The sequence below is a fragment of the Dufourea novaeangliae genome, unplaced genomic scaffold, assembly GCF_001272555.1.
Source record: "Dufourea novaeangliae isolate 0120121106 unplaced genomic scaffold, ASM127255v1 scaffold7, whole genome shotgun sequence".
NCBI classification, from domain to species: domain Eukaryota; kingdom Metazoa; phylum Arthropoda; class Insecta; order Hymenoptera; family Halictidae; genus Dufourea; species Dufourea novaeangliae.
In genome coordinates, this window is record NW_015373896.1 from 4,107,834 (window position 1) to 4,126,640 (window position 18,807).

Consider the following 18,807-nt stretch of genomic DNA (forward strand, 5'->3'; position numbering starts at 1 on the left):
CCGCGGGAAACGGAGAGGAACGGATAGCCTGGAGAGTGGACGATCGTAAGGAATTCCGACGGCGAGCGACGGAATTATAGTAATCGGAGCGGGAGGGTTGGAGCTTTTAAAATTTTTCACGGGCCATTACCATCCCCTGGATCTCAAGCTTGATTTTTACTGCGTGCGAGCGCGCGCGCCCGCGGATCTTTATTGCCGAAACTTTTATTACCCCCTCCCCCCTTTTTGCTCGTTATGCTATCGGGCCCCTGCCGAGATCGTTATCTCCTCTCGTTTTTATATCGCGCACTGCGCCGCCGGGACGTGTCTCATTTTCAGACGTCGCGGCGGTTGTTGGAAAAGTGGCGGCTGCTTCCATTGCCCGCGATGATGATGGATTGATGTCGTAAGGGCTGGACCGACGTAGACACACCCTGTTATAACGACGAATAGAACGAGACGTAACGACGCCCATGGTAACGTCGAGATTCGAGAGGCAAACAGCTGGTACGTCTGTGGGGAATAGGGATAGAGGACGACGAGAAGGGAAACATAGGTGTGCTTGGTAAAAGGCTTAGTTTATACTTGAAAGGTTCCTGTCAGGTTGTAAGTAGTTAGATCTTTGTCGTGCAGACCATCTATATCCATCTATTTCCATCTGTTCTATTTTCTTTCTAATATTTATTAGTTGCGTCTACAGCTTCTCTATACTTGAAATTATTTAACATTCACAAGCGTTTTTCCTGGTTTTAGGGAAAACACGTCATACACGCGACATCAATTCCATCGACAGGCCGTTTTATCGTAGCGCAGGACCAAGGGGTAATAGCGTTGGCTAAGCAAACAGCCGATTTTTATTAGCCCCCGTCGTCCTTTGTGAACCGAGGAGCTTATCGTCAAGAAGGAATCCTCTTGCCGTCCTTTTTCGAGCGTTCTCTTCTGATCTTCGTCTCATTGTCTCGTCTTCCCTCTCCGTCGCCTGATTCCTGGATGCCTTCAAAGCATGGCATCAGACCCCGTCCCGAAGATTCAGGACACGAAAGGGATCAGTGCCAAGGATCATAGGCTTGAAATTCTCAGAAGAACCGCAAACTAACTGGCTTTCGTTGTACACTCGAGATCAAACAGATTTTTCGTCGCCGCAGAGAGGAAAAGAGGGGACCGTATTCGTATCATACCACTGTGTGTACGTGTCACCAATTCGAGCACGGCCCCTCTTTTCGTCGTGACTGCTCGTTCCCCGAGACGCTACGTTACCGCCGTAGGTCGCAATCTTCCACGCTCCCGAGCAAATCGAGCAAAAACTCGTCGTCAACGACGAGACCGTCGTAGTCGCGAGACTCCACGGAAATCACTCCCGCATACCTCGAGATTCTTCTGCGGTAGCCCTTGGGGTACTTCCCCTTCGCCGCGGTTATCCATTTTCCACGCTACGACCACGCACGCGGGGATTTCCTTTCTTCTTGCTCCGTTAAAGCTTTTTCAGCTTCGATCTCGACGGTGCACGGAGGGAACTGATCGTTACCCGTGCTGTTCCGCTCCCAGATAGGCTAATATCGCTTTCATCGTTTCGTGTCTGGTTTTGGAGCTGAAGAGCGCTTTGATCGTGGGAATCTGTAGTTAATCGTACGTTTTTCACACGAATTGAAGTAAATTCGTCATTCTGTGCATCAAAGAACTCCCTTAAAGATAATTGTAATTATTTATTTTTATATTAAATCGTTATCTGGAACGACTAATGTTCCGGAAATTCATCGAGGTCGACAGAAACGAGGATCCATGACAATTGCTCATAAACGTCAATGATCGTGAAACTTTGGCCACTCTTATTTTTCTATGTGTACAACGGTTTCGTTATAAAAACAATTTCTCTACAGAGTGAATAAAATACCGTTTCACAGTTCGGTAGAACGGAGACAAAAGAATCAGTGGTCTTGTTTTATATTCGAACGCGCGTTGCGTTCATCGAACTCGACAGGAACGACCGGAAGCCATGCAGAGTAGCCGGGTAAAACGTATATCGACGGTTCATTCGTCGTGAAATATGTTTCCGTCGTGTTCGTCGGTTGGCCCAGTACGCGCTTCGAGTGTTCGCAATAAACGAGATCGCGAAAGGTTTAGAGCAATCTTAGAATTGTCGTAAACTACTGTGCTAAACGTGGTTGAAAATTTCTCGGTTCGTTGGAAGTCTAAGAATAACAGTCTTCGGCTCGACGTATGCAGTGCTTATGTATTTGCTTAATAGTTTACGGCTGTTGGTTTATACTTCCTGTGCCGTTAAATGTTTATACAGCATCTTGCAGGTTCGTTAGTGTCCATTTTGAGCAAGTCCGAATTCCATTACAAAATTCAGTAGAATTAGTGTTCTATTAACAGAATCACATACCCTATGATCCACACAAACTGGAATGAAAATATTCACAATTATATTACATGTCTACGTATGCGCAACATGTGTAGATTTAGGGTGTTCTTCACCTAACATAACTCATCGTCCTTTGACTTCTATCAACTCTTAACAGCCACAACTAACTCTCCCATTTCTCACCAATTTATATTTCCCTACGAAGACTCTTATCAATCTCTAATTCACCAAGGCCTCCAGCCGATTGACCCACATTAACAAGGAACATACCGACTCTTTCCGATCAATTTATCCCTATCAAGCAGCGTCCAAGAAGGAATTCGCCGGAGCAATACAATTCGAGCGATCCTACCGCATTCCACGGCCGTTTTCCCGCGTTTCCCGATCGTGAGGCCCTGACGGCAGGGCTCACAAATGGCCGTCTAACGAGAGAGTGAACTCTTGGGCGCGAACGGGCCTAACGAGGGTGACGTCACAACAATAACAAACAATTGTGAGCTGTTTGGTCGATGCACGACCGCGCCCTAACGAGACTAGCCGGCCCGCATCGCGTTCCATCGTTCGAGGTCTCTCCCCGTGGCATCTGTTCGTGGAGGATCACGGCGAGGGTTGGAGCGGGGGTTAGGGACGTTGAATTAGTCGTAAGTCACTCAGCCACGGCCTGTTAGCGTCGTTAACCCTGACCCCGGCAGCGCGCCGCTGTTCGGCGACAGCTTTCTGCTCTATTTTCGAGCGAACCGTCGGCCATGAATTCCGTTGCTGGCTGGACTCGTCTACCGTTAAGCGTCTCTCGCGGAGCTTCCATCGGTCGATCGTCTCAGCGAAGCGGACTGGGCACGAAAACGCTTCCAATGGACGTTCGATTGCGTTCAAGACACGAAGGGAGGGTTTCGATGCTCGGTTAGGTATTCATAATCAAATTAGGGGGATGAGGCTTTGAATTGGACACTGATGCTTCCGTGGAGGGTGGCGTCGGGTACTTTGGGAGAAGGATTGGATACGATGGTGTGAACGCGCTGAATACTCTCCCCCCAGACGTGAATGTATTATACGTTGAGGATGGGAAAGCATACGCTCTTACTCGATGATTGTGCACGCCGTAATTCGGGAGATGAGAAAACAAACAGATGGTGTCCCCGTGACGATTCGATCTGATTCGTGAATTCTGCGAGGAGAGGACAATGTGTGTAAGGTATTTAGGGGAATCCCTGACACCTCATTGTATTGATATTTAAAAAATAAACAGGAGTAGCTCTGCACTCCGTTCTATAGTTGCCAGCTGGACTTAGCACGCGAATGTTTTGGTTATTTTTACCGACTCGTCTCGTTGGACACACAATAGGCCTGCTTTTGACAGTAGAGTACTTCATCTTCGTCGCAGAGGCTCTATGATGTCTCCTTTAAATGTTATTCTACCCGGACAATTGGCGAAAAGTGATTCGATTAATGACGTATGGAAATTCGACAGGAAAGCCAGAAAAGATATATACAATTCGGACGAAGCCATCTCCATAGAGGAATTTATATTTTCCATCCGATGATCTACAAATCAGGAGACTCGGAATTCGTAATGCAAGATATATATTTCCATCCAGCAGAAATCCAAGGAGGATATACCCATTGTACTAAACGTTCTCGCCCTCCTAGCAGCAGCGCCGTCCAAGAAATCATGGAAACACATTACACGTCTCACTGTCTCGAGAACGGGCGGCAGCAAACCGTTGCGATCGTTAATCGTTAAAGCCTTCGATTCGTGCAGTTCCGGTACGATAAATCCGGGGATAGCCATGCTGGGGGTGGTCCTCTCTATATACGTATATAAAATTGGGGTTGGAGAATGGAACTTGGCACAGGCGTCTGGTAGTTCGACACTCCTCTCGATTTCGTAAAATCGAGATAGTAATTCAAACGCCTAAAGGACCCGTGCTCGTAAATCCTGTCTGGCCTGCGACAAAGTGTCGCCGTGCGGTTTCGTATCTCCTCCGATTGTGGGTGCGCGGTATACATACGTGTATGCCGCGGCGGAACCGGGACACGATATATTCCATTTAATCAGTTCCACCGACCGAAATCCTGATATCCGTGGAATGCACCTGACTCCGTCCCCCCCGTCGATTCCCCTTCCCCTATTTCCTCTGTGCAAATGAACGATGAGAGAACCATCGGTGTGGTTGACGGAAGAGGGATAAAGACACAAAGAAACAGAGAAAGAGAGAGAGAGAGAACGATTGCTTGGCGTGCACAGTAGAGAAAAAGATTCTTTTCTCGAAATTTTGTTGGTCGAGAACGTGACGCGGGAAAGGAGGAAGGAGCGAACGCCCGTTCGTAGGAACTCGAGAAAGTAGGAGGAAAGGGCGAGATAAATTCGCGGGTTTACGGCACCTTTAAAGTTGCGGGAATCTCTTTAACGACTTGGCAGCCTGCCACCGCGCGCTCGCTCGCTCGCTCGCCTCCGCAGGAGGGCTGAAAAGCATTGACGTTTCTGCGCGCGAGACCCCCAGCCCTCTGGTAGGTTATCATTCATTTTCTCTACGGCGGACCGCGGGCTCTGTTAATGACAGGACCACGGAATTACTGCGGAACTTCGTGTTCCACGCTCGCGCCCGGTACCACGGAAAGAAAGTTCTTGGTTTTAGGCTCTGGACCGCTGAATTTTCCCTCGTAATCTGCGAAGTTAGACGATTCTGAGTCATACGAGACATCTGGGGCGTAAGGATTCAAACGGAACTTTGAGGATGTTCAAAAGGGATCCGATATGATAGGCACAAAGTAGAATATTCTGAAACTGTACCGTTAACCCTTTCAGTGCGGCGGATTCGAACCTGAACCGTACGTGGCAGGCAGCAGATATTTGACAGTGATGGACGCTGGGAATAGCAAAACGAATTTGTTAACAATTGTGGAAAATTTCAAGCTACATACTGGCAGCACTCGTAACAATATGCTTTTGCGAGTCATGCAAATAATTGTTTTGTTGCAGTCGTTGGGAGCACATCACCAACATTTGTCGATGGGCGATAATGGCTGAATGCCTATTGACGCTGATAGCTTACTCTGAACGAAATTTTTAAAATGTCTACACTGCGTGGAGTAACTATAAAATCATTCAAAAATTTGCAATATTTATGTATTGTCGTTAAAATTAAAACGAAGCACTTTTTTCTAGGAAATCTGATGTACGATTTTAGACATGGCATGGTTCGTTTTTATTTTAACCACGAAGCAATAGAATTGAAAATTTTAGGGTGATTCTATAGTTACTTCACACAGTGTATAGACATATGAGCGCAGGCGAATATTCTGTCATGCATGTACAAGAAAAAAGTAGGAAGAAAATAAGTCTGTCTAAAGTCTCCTCTTTTCACTTGGAGGTTTTGAAATCTTTCCACGATAGTCTGCGCTTCTCTGTCTCATTCTACTTCCTCTGACTATGACCTACGTTCGGTTGGCCTGTACTACTCTCAGATAACACGCGCAGGATGTAAAAATACTGAACTTTAACGATTTTAACGATAAAAACACTCGCTGGACTGCCCTTTAATTACTTTTTTTTTTCTTCCCATCATCGAAGCCTCCGTACCAATCTCGTAATACTCGATCCTCAAGCATCCAATTTCTAACGTTCCTTCTGGCTTTCCGAGCATCGGTTCCCCCGGATGTTCGAATTTCACCATCGGAGACGCGCTCTTCACAATGGTTTATTTTACTATTACGGCCCGACCGAATCGTTACCGTCAAAGCGTCTTTGCGGGGTGAGTAACGCAGAATTCCGAGTTCTGGAAAGGATTTCTGTGTCGGAGGGAATTGCGCTCGAAGGGAAGTCCGACTGGATCTACGAGGGCCTCGATAAGGGAGTTCTGGATACGCGAATCGTTTTCGATGTCCTTCTCGCTTTCTCCCTCGCTCTCTCCCTCTTTCTCCGTCTCTCTTTCTCTCCTCCCGCCCTTTAATCTAACTATGTTTCCTTTATCTTTTTCCTCTTTGCCCGGCCCGCTTGTATCCCGACACGAATTGGCCGCTTTGTTACATGGATTCTCGTCTGATACGGTTATCGCCAAGGTCGATTCTATCGGACGGCGATTATCTCTCGGAAAATTGAACGACGTTTGGGATCGCTGATCCCAGAGAACCTGTGTCCCCATTCTGTGTTCACGGTGATTTCAAAGATATCAAATACACAGCGTGAAAACGTAGTTTCCAGGTAAAACTGGAACGTTGATAATATTCTGTTCTCACTGTGGTGGAAATGATAAAAATTCTATCCAGTCTTTCCATAATGATATAAATTCTACGCTTGTACAGTACATTATAATAATTATAACATACACACTATTCTGTGCATTTTATATCGTCACTAATTCCTTCATTATCCCATCAGACGCAAAGGGTTATTCTTCAAGATTATTCCTCTCGTCGAATGGTACTACACGAAAAGGGTCTCGATCGGAAATGTTCGTAGGAAGGAGAATGACACAAGAGGGATGACAAAGAGCGTGCTGAATCCGCAGAGCCACGAGGCACAGCCGGCTGAATAACCGAGAAACGAGCTTAGAGCATTGGCGCGTAGGAACCATCGCGGAACATGTTCCTAGCTTACCTATACGCGGCCGTGTTCTCTATCCTCTTGTTATGAATGAACGGGGGGTTGGTCTTTGTACCAGCCTCCTACCTCGTTACGCCGGGGGGGGGGAGGAGATCGCGTCACATACACCCACTTGTTTACATACCTCTTCGAGGGGGTTGGTTGCGCGCAAGCGAAACGACGCCGTGAGGATCTTTACCCGTTCCTCCGTTTTCCGCAGCTTTGTCTTACGTCTCTGCGATCAGCTGCAACCCGACACGATGGCGGAACAACGCGCGAGGATATTGCTACGACTCGAGCGGATTGTGTGCGGCGTCTGGGAATGGGAAAAGCTTCTTTTATTTTTTCCTACAACGTGTATATTTACAAGATGTTTTGTCGAGGGAGTCGCATGGTTTACAATTTCTTTGGAAAGAAATCGGATGTGTCGGTGTAAAACCGTGATCCCGATTTTTTAATATTTTATTGATACTTTGTATGTACAATAGACTCACGTTAAAGTAGCGTTTCCAGGAATAGACGGCTCTACAACGCCGGCAGCGCTACTTTAACGTGAGTCTACTGTACACTACCATAGAGAAATATGTATGTTGACTTTGCCGAACTAAGACTTTTGATACTGAATAAAATGAAATATCTGTTCTGTAGAATAACAATTTAAAATCTATGAGCTGCGGTACTTACGATACTACTAGGGCACTGTTTCAAGTGGTAGACAATTTCATTGCTTCCATTGTGTTCAATAAGACAAAGATTATGGTTCAGTATCATTATTGATTACTCTGATTTTTTCCATTGCTGTCTAATTTTTTCTTACATCAATAATTTTAAACTGCCTCTTCACGAACCCACTATCAATGACCAAAAACTTACCGATCGCGCAGATACGATTGACCATGGAAAGATACACGAAAGCATAACGTTTCCGTTGACGAAACGAGTTCGATGGTCCCGGCTCGTAAATACTACGGTGAACGCTGGGATCATCGGTAAGGATATAACCGAGGGAATAGAGGGCTGTCATAAATTTGTGTTTCAGAGAATCCGATTGGTTGTGGTTTAAGGGTTTCTTCGGTTATAGTCGCGCGAGGATTCGCGGCGTCTTCCGATTTCCTTGATACATTGTAGTAAAACGAATCCGAGCTTCCTTCACGAATTCATGGCGAACCTATTCTTGGACTGTGAGACAACTGTGAATATTCGCATCGCGTTGAAAGGAATCCATGTGTTAGTGCCTTATAAACTCTGACGCAAGCTTAACTTTATTAGATGACTGAATCAACGCATTTATTGTCTTTCGTTATCTTACGGGCGACCTCAATTTAATCGCCTAACAGGCGTGTTTTCGAGAAACAAATATAAATGGTAACGGTCCATTGGCGTGCGTTCCGTAAATTCAATAACGACGGCTTATGGGGTCATCAGGTGGAATCGTAATGGAGGATTTCGTGACTCGCCCGTCGCCACGATGGGAAACGATAGTGGGGGCCATTGTGATCGGGCAGGACCTCCCTGTGAACTTCTAAATTATTACACGGTTCCGGATTTAACGGAGCCAATGGCAAAAGGACGTCCACGCGAGGTCGTAAAGCTTAATCTCAGACCGCTCGGTTATATTTCCTCGGCGTATGTTCTTCTTGCCCCTAGCGGGGCTATTTCGTAGTAAAAAAAAAAAGAAAGTAGTTCGTTACACACGGAAAACAAAGGAAATCGAAATACCTTCCGGGAAGGTGAATCGTTTCGTGGAACAATCCTGGAAGCGCTGGGAGGTTGAGCTTGTTCTCCACAGCAATGCGGATTCTTTCGTAAGTGCGCTGCTATATCTATGACTATTGTTACTGCTGAAAGAAACGCTGTTCTTCTGATTACATTTCGCATTACCTTCGAAACGGTGTTTTCAAACAGATATTTCTAACAGGATTTTCTGCTGTAATTTGTAGATTCGAATTTACAAAATAATTCGATAATTCGAATCATCTGGTCCTTTAAATGTTAGAGTAGAACTTTAGTATCAGAATGATTTTTCTCACCAGTCGTGAGGTAACTTGCTGAACTTAGCATGCGGTCCTTGTGTTTCGTGGACAGATATAGTATCAACTATTGTTTGGTTGCAAACCTCAAAGACACCTGCAAATATTTTGCTATTGATCAGCTCGAACGGACATTTCTGCATAACATTATTCTTGTTCCCTTGAAAAAACACTAAAGTGTGCGATAAAGTAAACGTAATGTTAAAAAGTGGTAACGAGCTGTATCCTTTCCATGGTACAGTTTAAATTCTTGTTATAATGAATCTTTCAGTGATAGGTTTCTTCGTAACCGAAATCACGTGAAACTAGTTAAATCGGTCCACTGATTTTTCATCGCCGCCTTTGATCAAAGTCGATGACGATTAGCAAAAGTAAAAAAGTCAACGCAAGGATGGGATTTCAGAGCGGACGATAAAATTCCTTTCCAAGTTATATTAACGCCGTCACTCGTTCTCGTTCGCTTCCTGGATGAACTTTAATCGTGAATAATGAAGGAATCCGAGGACGATTATTTTTCTTAGCGAAGGGACGTTATTGGATAGAGCCCTGTAATTTTGTGCAGATGCGATTTTTCGTGTCATCCCAAAATCCCTGCGCGTTAAAGCGACTTTCTTCAGACTAATGTGGTAAAAATTGCACGTGGAAACTCAACACCTCTCATACATAAACAAAAATGTAACACGGTATAAAAATTTCAAATAGATTAAAAATACAAATTAGATATATCGTACGATGCATTTAGCTATGAAACAATTAACTGCTAGATATATGCACACTGACATAAATATTTTTAAATTTCCGATGCAATCGATATCTTTATTGTTCCGAATTGTATCCAATTTTTAATCCGTACAGCGGTGAACGAATAATCCGAAACGCGCTATAAATATTTAAATCAAACATTTTAATATTCGAGTTACATCCTCGCTTAATTAATATTACAGGACGTGCACGAAAGGGTTCACAGTGAACGCTAGTTACTATCGACGATTCCCTCTAATCGCGTATCACCAACAATTTCGTCGAACGTTCTATAGTAATTGTCACGGGCGCACTATTTGTAATTCATCGGTTACGCGTGTCAAATTTTACAATGCCGCCGCTCATTATATTTACAGCGACGCGGACCCCGTCGTTGCTTACCTGTCAGTACACGCTGGAAACAATTTATAGCGTTCGGGGTCGACTATGCAGATTCACCGAACGATTGTTACCGCTGGCCATCAAAATGCAACGACGATGTCGCCGCGGCTGCGTGCCGTCTCTCCGGTTTAATTAGCGTCACGGTGATCGGGAAATCCCCCGGTATCATAGTCACGCGGATAATTACTGCCTCGCCCGATCTTCCGCGCAGAGGGAATTTATAAATCTTCCTTAGTCAATCTGGGAAGATGACAACGGAGGTCTCTCTATCCGTTCAATTAAATTTCCATCGATTTCACGCAGCAAATTACAATTTTTCGCAATTTTTTAAATACGATATTTTTGTATTTTAGAAATACTAGTTTGTACGTACAGATTAAATTTATTATTTCTGGGATATCTAGAAGTCGCTAATAAATACCTGTGAGTACCAGTTAAAAAACTCCCAGTTTACTATAGTTCTGTGGACACACAGTCAGCTCCAAGCCGCCACGTCTAGTTCTCCGCATTGGGTAGCAATAATTGCTATAACACAATTCTCCAAGGTCCAAAGTTCAAACATTCAAGCATTCTTCCGCCACCTCCCAATTTACCAATTTCCCTCGAACTACAATAACTCGACGATGACCCCGAAAATCACGGTACACTCGGGTGTATCTTTCGGTATATCAAAAAGTCTGGGAGGCGCGGATGGTTTCGATCGGTTCGCGACGACGACAAGACACCGACAGCGACGGTCTTCGAACTTCTCCAGACTACGAGAACAGTGAAATTATCTGCAGCATCCCTCGCGCCCACGCGAGTAACACACACATTCGACGTCGTTTCTACACTGGCACTCTCGCACTCACGCTCTCGAGTTACCAAACTTCCCGTAGGCCGTGCCAGTTCCGGGCGCAGTTCCTCCGAGACGGAGTGCAAAGTTATGCCGGCTGGCGTGCCGCTAGGAGAAATTGTGCGGGAACCATGCCACGGAAATCAGATTACCGTCGACGTCCTCGGGTGCAGCCGCGTCCTTTTGCCATAAAAGAGACACGGAGGGATAGAGGAGAGATAGAGAGAGAGTCCTTTCGGACCGTGTCCCTCGGACCCTCGGGCGAGAACTAGCAGCCCCTTTTAACCGGGAGGGCCTGGCGGTTTTAATATTTTCGCCGCCGCGATACGGAATTTATGCGAGCAGCCGCACCGAAACCCGGGAAAATTTAAATGGGGAACGGTGTCGTTCGTCTTGAACGGTATAATACGCGGGATCCAGGTGATCAAGAGAAGAAGAACAGAGCACGGCCACGACGTTCAAGATAAATGCACTTTTGTATATTAAAGCACGGTGGCTTTAATAAAAGTTTCGCCGGTGCGAGCTTCTCGCCTCCGGCTTCTTCTTTCCTCTTGGACGAGATCCCTGAGACGATTTCTCATTACGCCTCTGTCATACTCGTTATTCTCCTAGGGAGGGATAATTCACGGTTGTTCGTATTTGATGTACAGTCGACTTATGCATATTTAACGGGCACTGTGTATTCTGTACATACTTTACCGAAATTTTAATTCATATTCTGTTGGTTCGTGCCTTGAACTTTGTTTTGTCTTCATTTAATCATTTATTTAGAATCCTAGGTATCAGTGTTTCTACTTCCCTGATACCTTCTAATTAGTTTCATTCATTACAATTCATTCATCGGTGTATTATTCTATCATCACAAGTTCGTTTCCATATCAGTATAATTATTGCCCAGAACATCTGAAGACATATATATTTGGATAAAAATAATTTACATGCCGGATACGCTTTATTCCCCTCTTGGTAATGTACTTTGATAAAATTCTCACAAAATAGAGTACGCACATTTGCTCGAAGACATTCATGGCTTCTTAAGTTTTACGATACAGTTTGACAATTACATTTGTCCCGTGAGGACCTCACGGTGATCTCTTACTCGAAGACCGAGTATTGATTATTATTAGCGTGATCCTCCGTGGCACATTATGCAGCCCAGCCGAATCTTGGTTTTATTCTTCCTCGGGGCCTTCGAGGTATCTGCAACCGTTGTACCTCGCCGTCTTGCTTCGGGCATTCTCTGCCAATTTATTACCGCTCCTAACGGTTACCAACGCCAGCCACGGTTTTGTCCGGCGGTTTCACGGATGAAACCACTTATCTCCGTAGCCGTCGTCGTCGCTGCCGCCGTCGTCGTGCAATAATTTCTCTTTTCTATAAAGCCACTTTAAGGCCGGCCGATAGCGGTAACAAAGACCGCGACGGGAGTATTTTATTCCCTGTGCATCGGCGCAAAGATCTCCCCCCTTTTCACGCGATTTACTTTGACAAGATGGGACCTTTTGTGGCTGTAATGATCTTGTAACGACGAGGCTTGTTTAAATGGAAATGCTGCTGAAGAGCTCGGGTATCGATTCGCTTTCTCTCAGTCTCGAAACAATTAATTGAGAGAACTCGGCATTTCTCCTTGACGTTATAAATTGGTTATTTCGTGATCCGAGAAGGACAAGAAATGACAATCTAATCATTTTATCCATTAGTAGCAACCCTAGGTGTAGTGTAAGACTTTGTTAAGAATTGTGTAAGTTGCTAGGTCTAGATTCAACGATTATTTCTAGTTACTGATATCCTGAAATATCTCTTGGCAGTCAGAGATATTCATTCCACAAGATATCAACCCTACTGTTCATCCTACTTATAAAATTAGTTAAATTTTAATATAACATGTCCTTAATGAATGCGAAATATACAAAGAGTAGACATTAAATTTCAATACATTGAATAGGAAAGACGGATATTAAAATACATATTATCTAGTGAAATATAATCTTCATTCCGGGTCATACAGACCCAAGAAGAACAACATGGTTAATAATAAAGACTATAGAGGGTTAGTTTCAGAAACAGTTCATTATGAATACTTCTAACTTTCACACGCAATGAATATCATATATGCAAATTATTCGACAGTCCTAATAACAATGGACATCATTGAGAGAAATTATATAATTCCTCTATCCACATTTGCCTCGACAAACCTATCCGAACTTTCGTGTACGTAGTACTTCAAAGTCGCTAACAACAGTCCATCCTCCCCCTGTTCCAGACATGCTACGAGATGGAGAGGTACCTGAAGGACGAGCCGAAGCTGCAGTCGTACAAAAAGTTGCCCACGGAATTGGACACAGCGCCCTGGAACCTCTTCAGGGCGCCACCAATCTCGTGGACCGCCTCCACGGGTGCCGCTAACGCACAATTCGAATCGCCAATCAAAATGGAGGTGAGTAACGGCCGTCAGGGACATGGTGTTCGATCGGTGCTCCCGCGAGGACACTTTTCAAAAATGTTGGGAAGGTCCGCCTACTCTCCCCTCGCAAAGACATTACAAATAGTAGTTCGACATACACTCACACATACACGTGTAAAAAGCAGATGTGTCAAAAGCCCGTTTTCTTTTCTTTGTCCCTGATGCGGACCCGTAGGTGACGACGTCGTCGGAGGACAGGGAAACGATCTGTCTCGACGACATAAAATTCAGTCCCGGCGATCACAACCACAACGGCCGCGATAGGGATCTCCTGGACCGACACCTCGATTCCCTGTCGATGTCGTCGGCGAGCTCGGCGTGTTCGGCGTTGTCATGGGACAGCTCGCCCTCCCTCTCGTGCACGGCACTCATTCTCAAGAAAGAGCCCAGCGAGGATCTCGAAGAGGATGAGGAGCACGAGGTGCGTTCAAGCCGGATTTACATCTGACACTTATCGTCCAAACTTTCTACCCGGTGGATACACCCACTGCCCTCTTACACCCCCACCTCTGTATCCCCAATTCACCGTTTATTTTTATCCTGTCGACGGGTCCCGTCCGAACGATCTCTCGTTTCTTTTCAATATTCCGGACGCCTCGGATCGTTCTGCATGCGAATGCTTAACTTACGATTATGTAAATCTCGGGACCGCGCGCGCGAGCGCGAAGGAACCCGCTGAGCAAGACTATTCGGCTGTTGAATGGGTTCTTTTTTTTTATTCCTGATTTTGAGTTTCGCGTAAGAACGAACTCGCTTGAATCGCAGCCGAACCAAGTGGAGAACACCGCGATGTTCGTTTTTTGTATGAATTTTCGGTCAGGACGGAATCCGTGGATCGGAACTCACGAGGACGTATTAACCCCCAGACACTACAATACTGCGAATTTGTATCTAACGTTCTATCTAACTAGAATGATTCTCAGTTTTGCAACTATATTACCATTGAGTTTCTCAGAAAATTTTACCCTAGAAACCATGTTACTAGCTCGATTTGATTTTATTCTGTTCAACTCCTTAATCGTCAAACATTCAAAATCCCAATTCGCATTAGTGTTGTGCTTACGCATGCTGAGGCGTGTTCTAGTATCTGATGGTTAAATCTCCAAGTGTATATTTCCACGGATTCGTCGATAGCTCGTTACCAACACGAGAAACGCACTCGTTCACTGGTTCGACCTTCGCGACCATAATCTGCCCACGCGAAATAGCACGACCGACATTGTTGCATAACGGTCGGAAGCTATACTTCATTTGTCACTATCGGAACCAGAATTCATTCAAACAGCCTAATGATCTCCGCCTAGCGTGTACCGGTAACGAGCGTCCCGGGGAAAAAAGAACGGTCCTATTTACGTTGTCGTCGTAACGCCGCTTCCGGTCCTCCGGGTTCCGTTCGGTGTCGCGTCCGCGCACAATGCCCGTCAAATTTCAATTACCGGAACGAGAACGGCCGCCCTCCCCTCCGGTTACACAAATAACGATTCTTTACCAATTTTCGTCCGGTTACCTTGCGGAGGGGAGGACCATGTAATTTAACGCACGCCCGCGCACAGAGGCGTGTGTAGCCCGTGTAATCCGTTTACGAGGTCATTTGCCATTGATCGATTCGCGCGGATGGACGGCGGCCATCGTGCGCGCTGTAGGTATCGATGGTTCGATTACCCGTTCTCGAAACCGGCCTGCCTTGGCGTGCTTTAATCAGATCGTCCCGTGCCCCGTTTGTCGTAATCCCGTTGCGCGTTACGATGAATTACGTTTGCCCCGGCCGCAGGAGATCGAGGAGGAGGAGGACAGCGGCTGCGAAAGCGAAGGTCAGATCCTGACGCCGCCGTCGAGCCCCGGCTCGGGTCAAGGTCATTCCAACTCCAGTCACTCGTCGAGCGGGAGTTCGATGCTCGATGTGCACAACCTCAACCTTCATGGGACGGGCGGCAGGAGCGCCATCGTCAGGGTCACCACCAGCAACGCGCAGGGTGTCGCAAGGTGAGCATTGCTTGACTCTGTTTTGTTTTGGAACCTCTTAACCTCTACACGACTCGGTAGTGTCCGACGGAGAGATTTTCAAATTGATTTACGTAAAGTATGAAAAGGATTGTTGAGCGTTAAACCGTTTAGGAGGATTCACCGAGTCTACGGTATACGGTGGTTAATTTAGCGTGGACTTAAAGACCTTTTAAGCGTGGAATCCAGGAACTGTGATAATTAGGTAACATACTAGTGATCGTAAAACGAGGAGAACTCAAGCGATTTTATAGTCATGTGGGTCTGGTTCTATGAAGGTACTGATTTAACGGTTTATTTAGGGGACTTCTTATTTTTTCGTTAACGGTACTAAGTTGACTATACTCGTGAAATTCAAGTATCATAAATACCGCAGAATCATTCAGTCCTCCACGAATGCAAGCATACGCGACTTCAGATTCTCTATCGACAGACGAAATGTCCTTAGTATCAAGCACAGAAACCGTAATTATATTTGCAAATAGAGAATGATAGGATTACTTTGTTGTAAATCGATAAAATTGTAGAATACAGTACAGAAACACCTAACAAAGATATCTGACGCTGCAGCTAAATCAATTTCAAGACTATGTAATTTCTTCGTTAACTAATTTGCACTGTAACTTTAAATTGCACGCTATTATGCGTCTAATTTGCGGATCGATTGAATGTTCTCTCCGTCGTGTCGCGGTGAATTCCAAGAGGTAATTACGAGACATTTACGAGAATGACTGTGACGCGCGGCTTTGACGCTGTTTTTTTTTTCCCAGACTGATCTCCGTCACAGCGAATGGCTACCCCGCGGTCGCGGGCACGCAACACGCACACGCAGGGGCCACTGCGGCCGCGAGCACTGTGGCCAACAGGCATCATGCGAGGAGCCACGAGCACAGTCCGCCTGACACGAAGCGCAGGATACACAAATGCCAATTTCCGGGATGCAAGAAGGTCTACACCAAGAGCTCGCATCTGAAGGCCCACCAGAGGACGCACACGGGTGAGTGAAAGCATCTTCGAACCTATCAGATCGATCCTGAAATTCGAAATATCGTATTCGTCAGATTAATGATAATATCGAAGCAACCAGATTTTTGGTAACTTGCTAGATATAATTTTAGCGATGAATTTTTAATGCCTACAAGTGAATTAAGATTTTATATCGTTTTTATACTACATTTCATTTGGTTAACGATGAAAGAAAAATTCGCCGAACAGATGGTTCATACATTCACGTGTGCTTTGTACGCATAAACGGCCGGGCGTTGTACTAATGAGTACACTGTTCCGTGCGTAAAGAGTAGAACGATAACAATGGGGGAAGAATCTTCCTGCTGGAAATAATTATTATTACAAAGCGTTCGCGAAGCTTCGATTGCAGTCGATTGCAATCTGATAATGAATATCGCATAGATCAAAGGAAACTCTGTGTCATCGTTTTACACGATACAAATCTTGTAAAATGTTCAATTCCTTTGTTCCCCTAGTGTTATACATTTAAGTGCCCCTATTATTTTTAAAATATCCTGAATCATTATCAAAAGACTCCCACAAAAAGAACTACGTCATAGAGCCCATTTTATTAATGATCGTCGCAAGTCACGTGATACCAAAATGGCTGACGTTCGCGACATTTGTCACTCTTTCAGCAATTAAGGTAACGCACGCGCGAATTATCAACACCGTGGATCGCGATTAATAAACTGGTACCAAGGGGCGCGTCTGTCGTCGGTCGACGCGTTTTCGCCCGATAATTTCGCGACGGGCTTTCTTCGCGATTAAGTTAACCGTTTAGCCACGCGGCGTGTGTTGCGGCGGGAATAACACGTTGGATATATCGCCGCGAGGAGAACGGGACAAATTCCGCGACGTCGCGGTCTCTCCATCCGCCTCCCTTATCGCGGGTTACAACAATGCATAATTAATTACCGGGGCTGAATTAAGGGAGCGCTGTTCGGCTTGTACGTCGGTTGGGTGCTCGAGCCGACTAGATGAATGTGACGCTCGCGCACGATACCGGAAGTTGCACATTCAATGCCGACGAAACACACGCTCCGGGTATTTTCTTCCATCGATCGACGGAATAATCTTTGGTCTTTGGTGATGCCTTCCTGGATAGATGACAGAGACTAGTTCCAAGGTTTATATAATGTTGGTGGCGGATTGGGTTTAAAAATATTGGTTGCCAGGAGACAAGGGGGAGCCCACTTACAACTGGAAGAATTGTTTATTATATTTTTAAATATAAAGTTGCCTCGAACAATAATTTTATTATAGTTTTTTTTTTTAGAAAATTGTAAGTTTTAGTTTTTCCAGGAAGAGCATGGAACTTCTATATTATTTTCAAGTTGCTAACAGGTCGTTAATGTTTTTAATATATTGTCTAATGAGGTCCTACTTGCCGTTGGGCAAACATACACCATGATCAGTCCACCACTGGGTAGTGTCACTTACAACATGGAGATTGAAAGTTTATAATAAGTCCTTTGGTGAAACATGTAGAGGGCAATTTGTTGTAGGGACGATAGTGTTCGTGGCGAAAGACGGTAAATGAGGTTGGACGTGAGGTCAGTTTGGAGAAGGTGATCGAGGTCTCCAATTGGGTACTGAAGTTAAGTAGCGTTGCGCGGGGTCAGTGTTCAGGTGACGGGCCATTACCTGGGAATGTAGAACCGTTAAGTGTCTGTGCTGTAATGTTAGGTAATCTAGACCCAAGCTGACGGTATCTTTGAGAGTGATGACTATTTATTACATGATTTTGATGAATATACCAGGTAATAATGACGATAGAAAAAAGTAACGGAATCTCAAGAAAGAAACGAATACAATCACTGCAGGAGAAACAGCTCCGGAGAGAAAATGTTATGGCAAATACGGAATTTCAGAGAATAAGATTGCACTTTGAACCCCTCGAGGATTCACGTAAAGATCCCATTTCCTCCACGGTTACCTTTTAACCGTTTCTTTAGCCGTTATTCGAATAACAGGCAAAACACGCCACGTCCCCGTTAAAGGAGGAGGGCAAGCCAATTAAAACGCATCAACCAGAAGCCAGTAAGCATTCAAAAAGCGAAGCTTAAAACTTCCCTGGCACCGTGTTTGTTCCGGGCTACCGATCGCCGAAAGAAAACGAGCCGGAGTAATTACATGCAAGAAACCATGGGCCACCTTCGTCGTCACTTCCGTAAGCTGCGTCACTTTGAGCGAAGAACTGACCGAACACATTATTACCTCCGTGGTCAGCGAGCTCCTCCTCCTTCTTCGACCCCGCAGCTTTTCGCGGTTCGCTGCGGCGGCGGACGGTGGTGACGGAGGACTGTAATTAACGAGGGACCCTCTTCCTCTATCCCTCTCCGTTTCCCAACCCCCGGCTTCTTGCTCGCTCCTTTGTCCACGTATTTCGTCGCG

General features: G+C 45.4%; 1 protein-coding gene across 1 annotated transcript in view; it reads left to right on the forward strand.

Moving 5' to 3' along the window:
* Nucleotides 1-18,807, forward strand: part of LOC107192875 (Wilms tumor protein homolog) — a 311,694-nt gene that overhangs the window by 276,851 nt on the left and 16,036 nt on the right. The window contains exons 2-5 of the mRNA XM_015582227.1: nt 13,201-13,374; nt 13,577-13,822; nt 15,173-15,384; nt 16,173-16,399. Of these exons, the coding sequence (XP_015437713.1) occupies nt 13,213-13,374; nt 13,577-13,822; nt 15,173-15,384; nt 16,173-16,399 (847 nt within the window). The 5' untranslated portion in view covers nt 13,201-13,212. The remainder of the gene's footprint in view (nt 1-13,200; nt 13,375-13,576; nt 13,823-15,172; nt 15,385-16,172; nt 16,400-18,807) is intronic.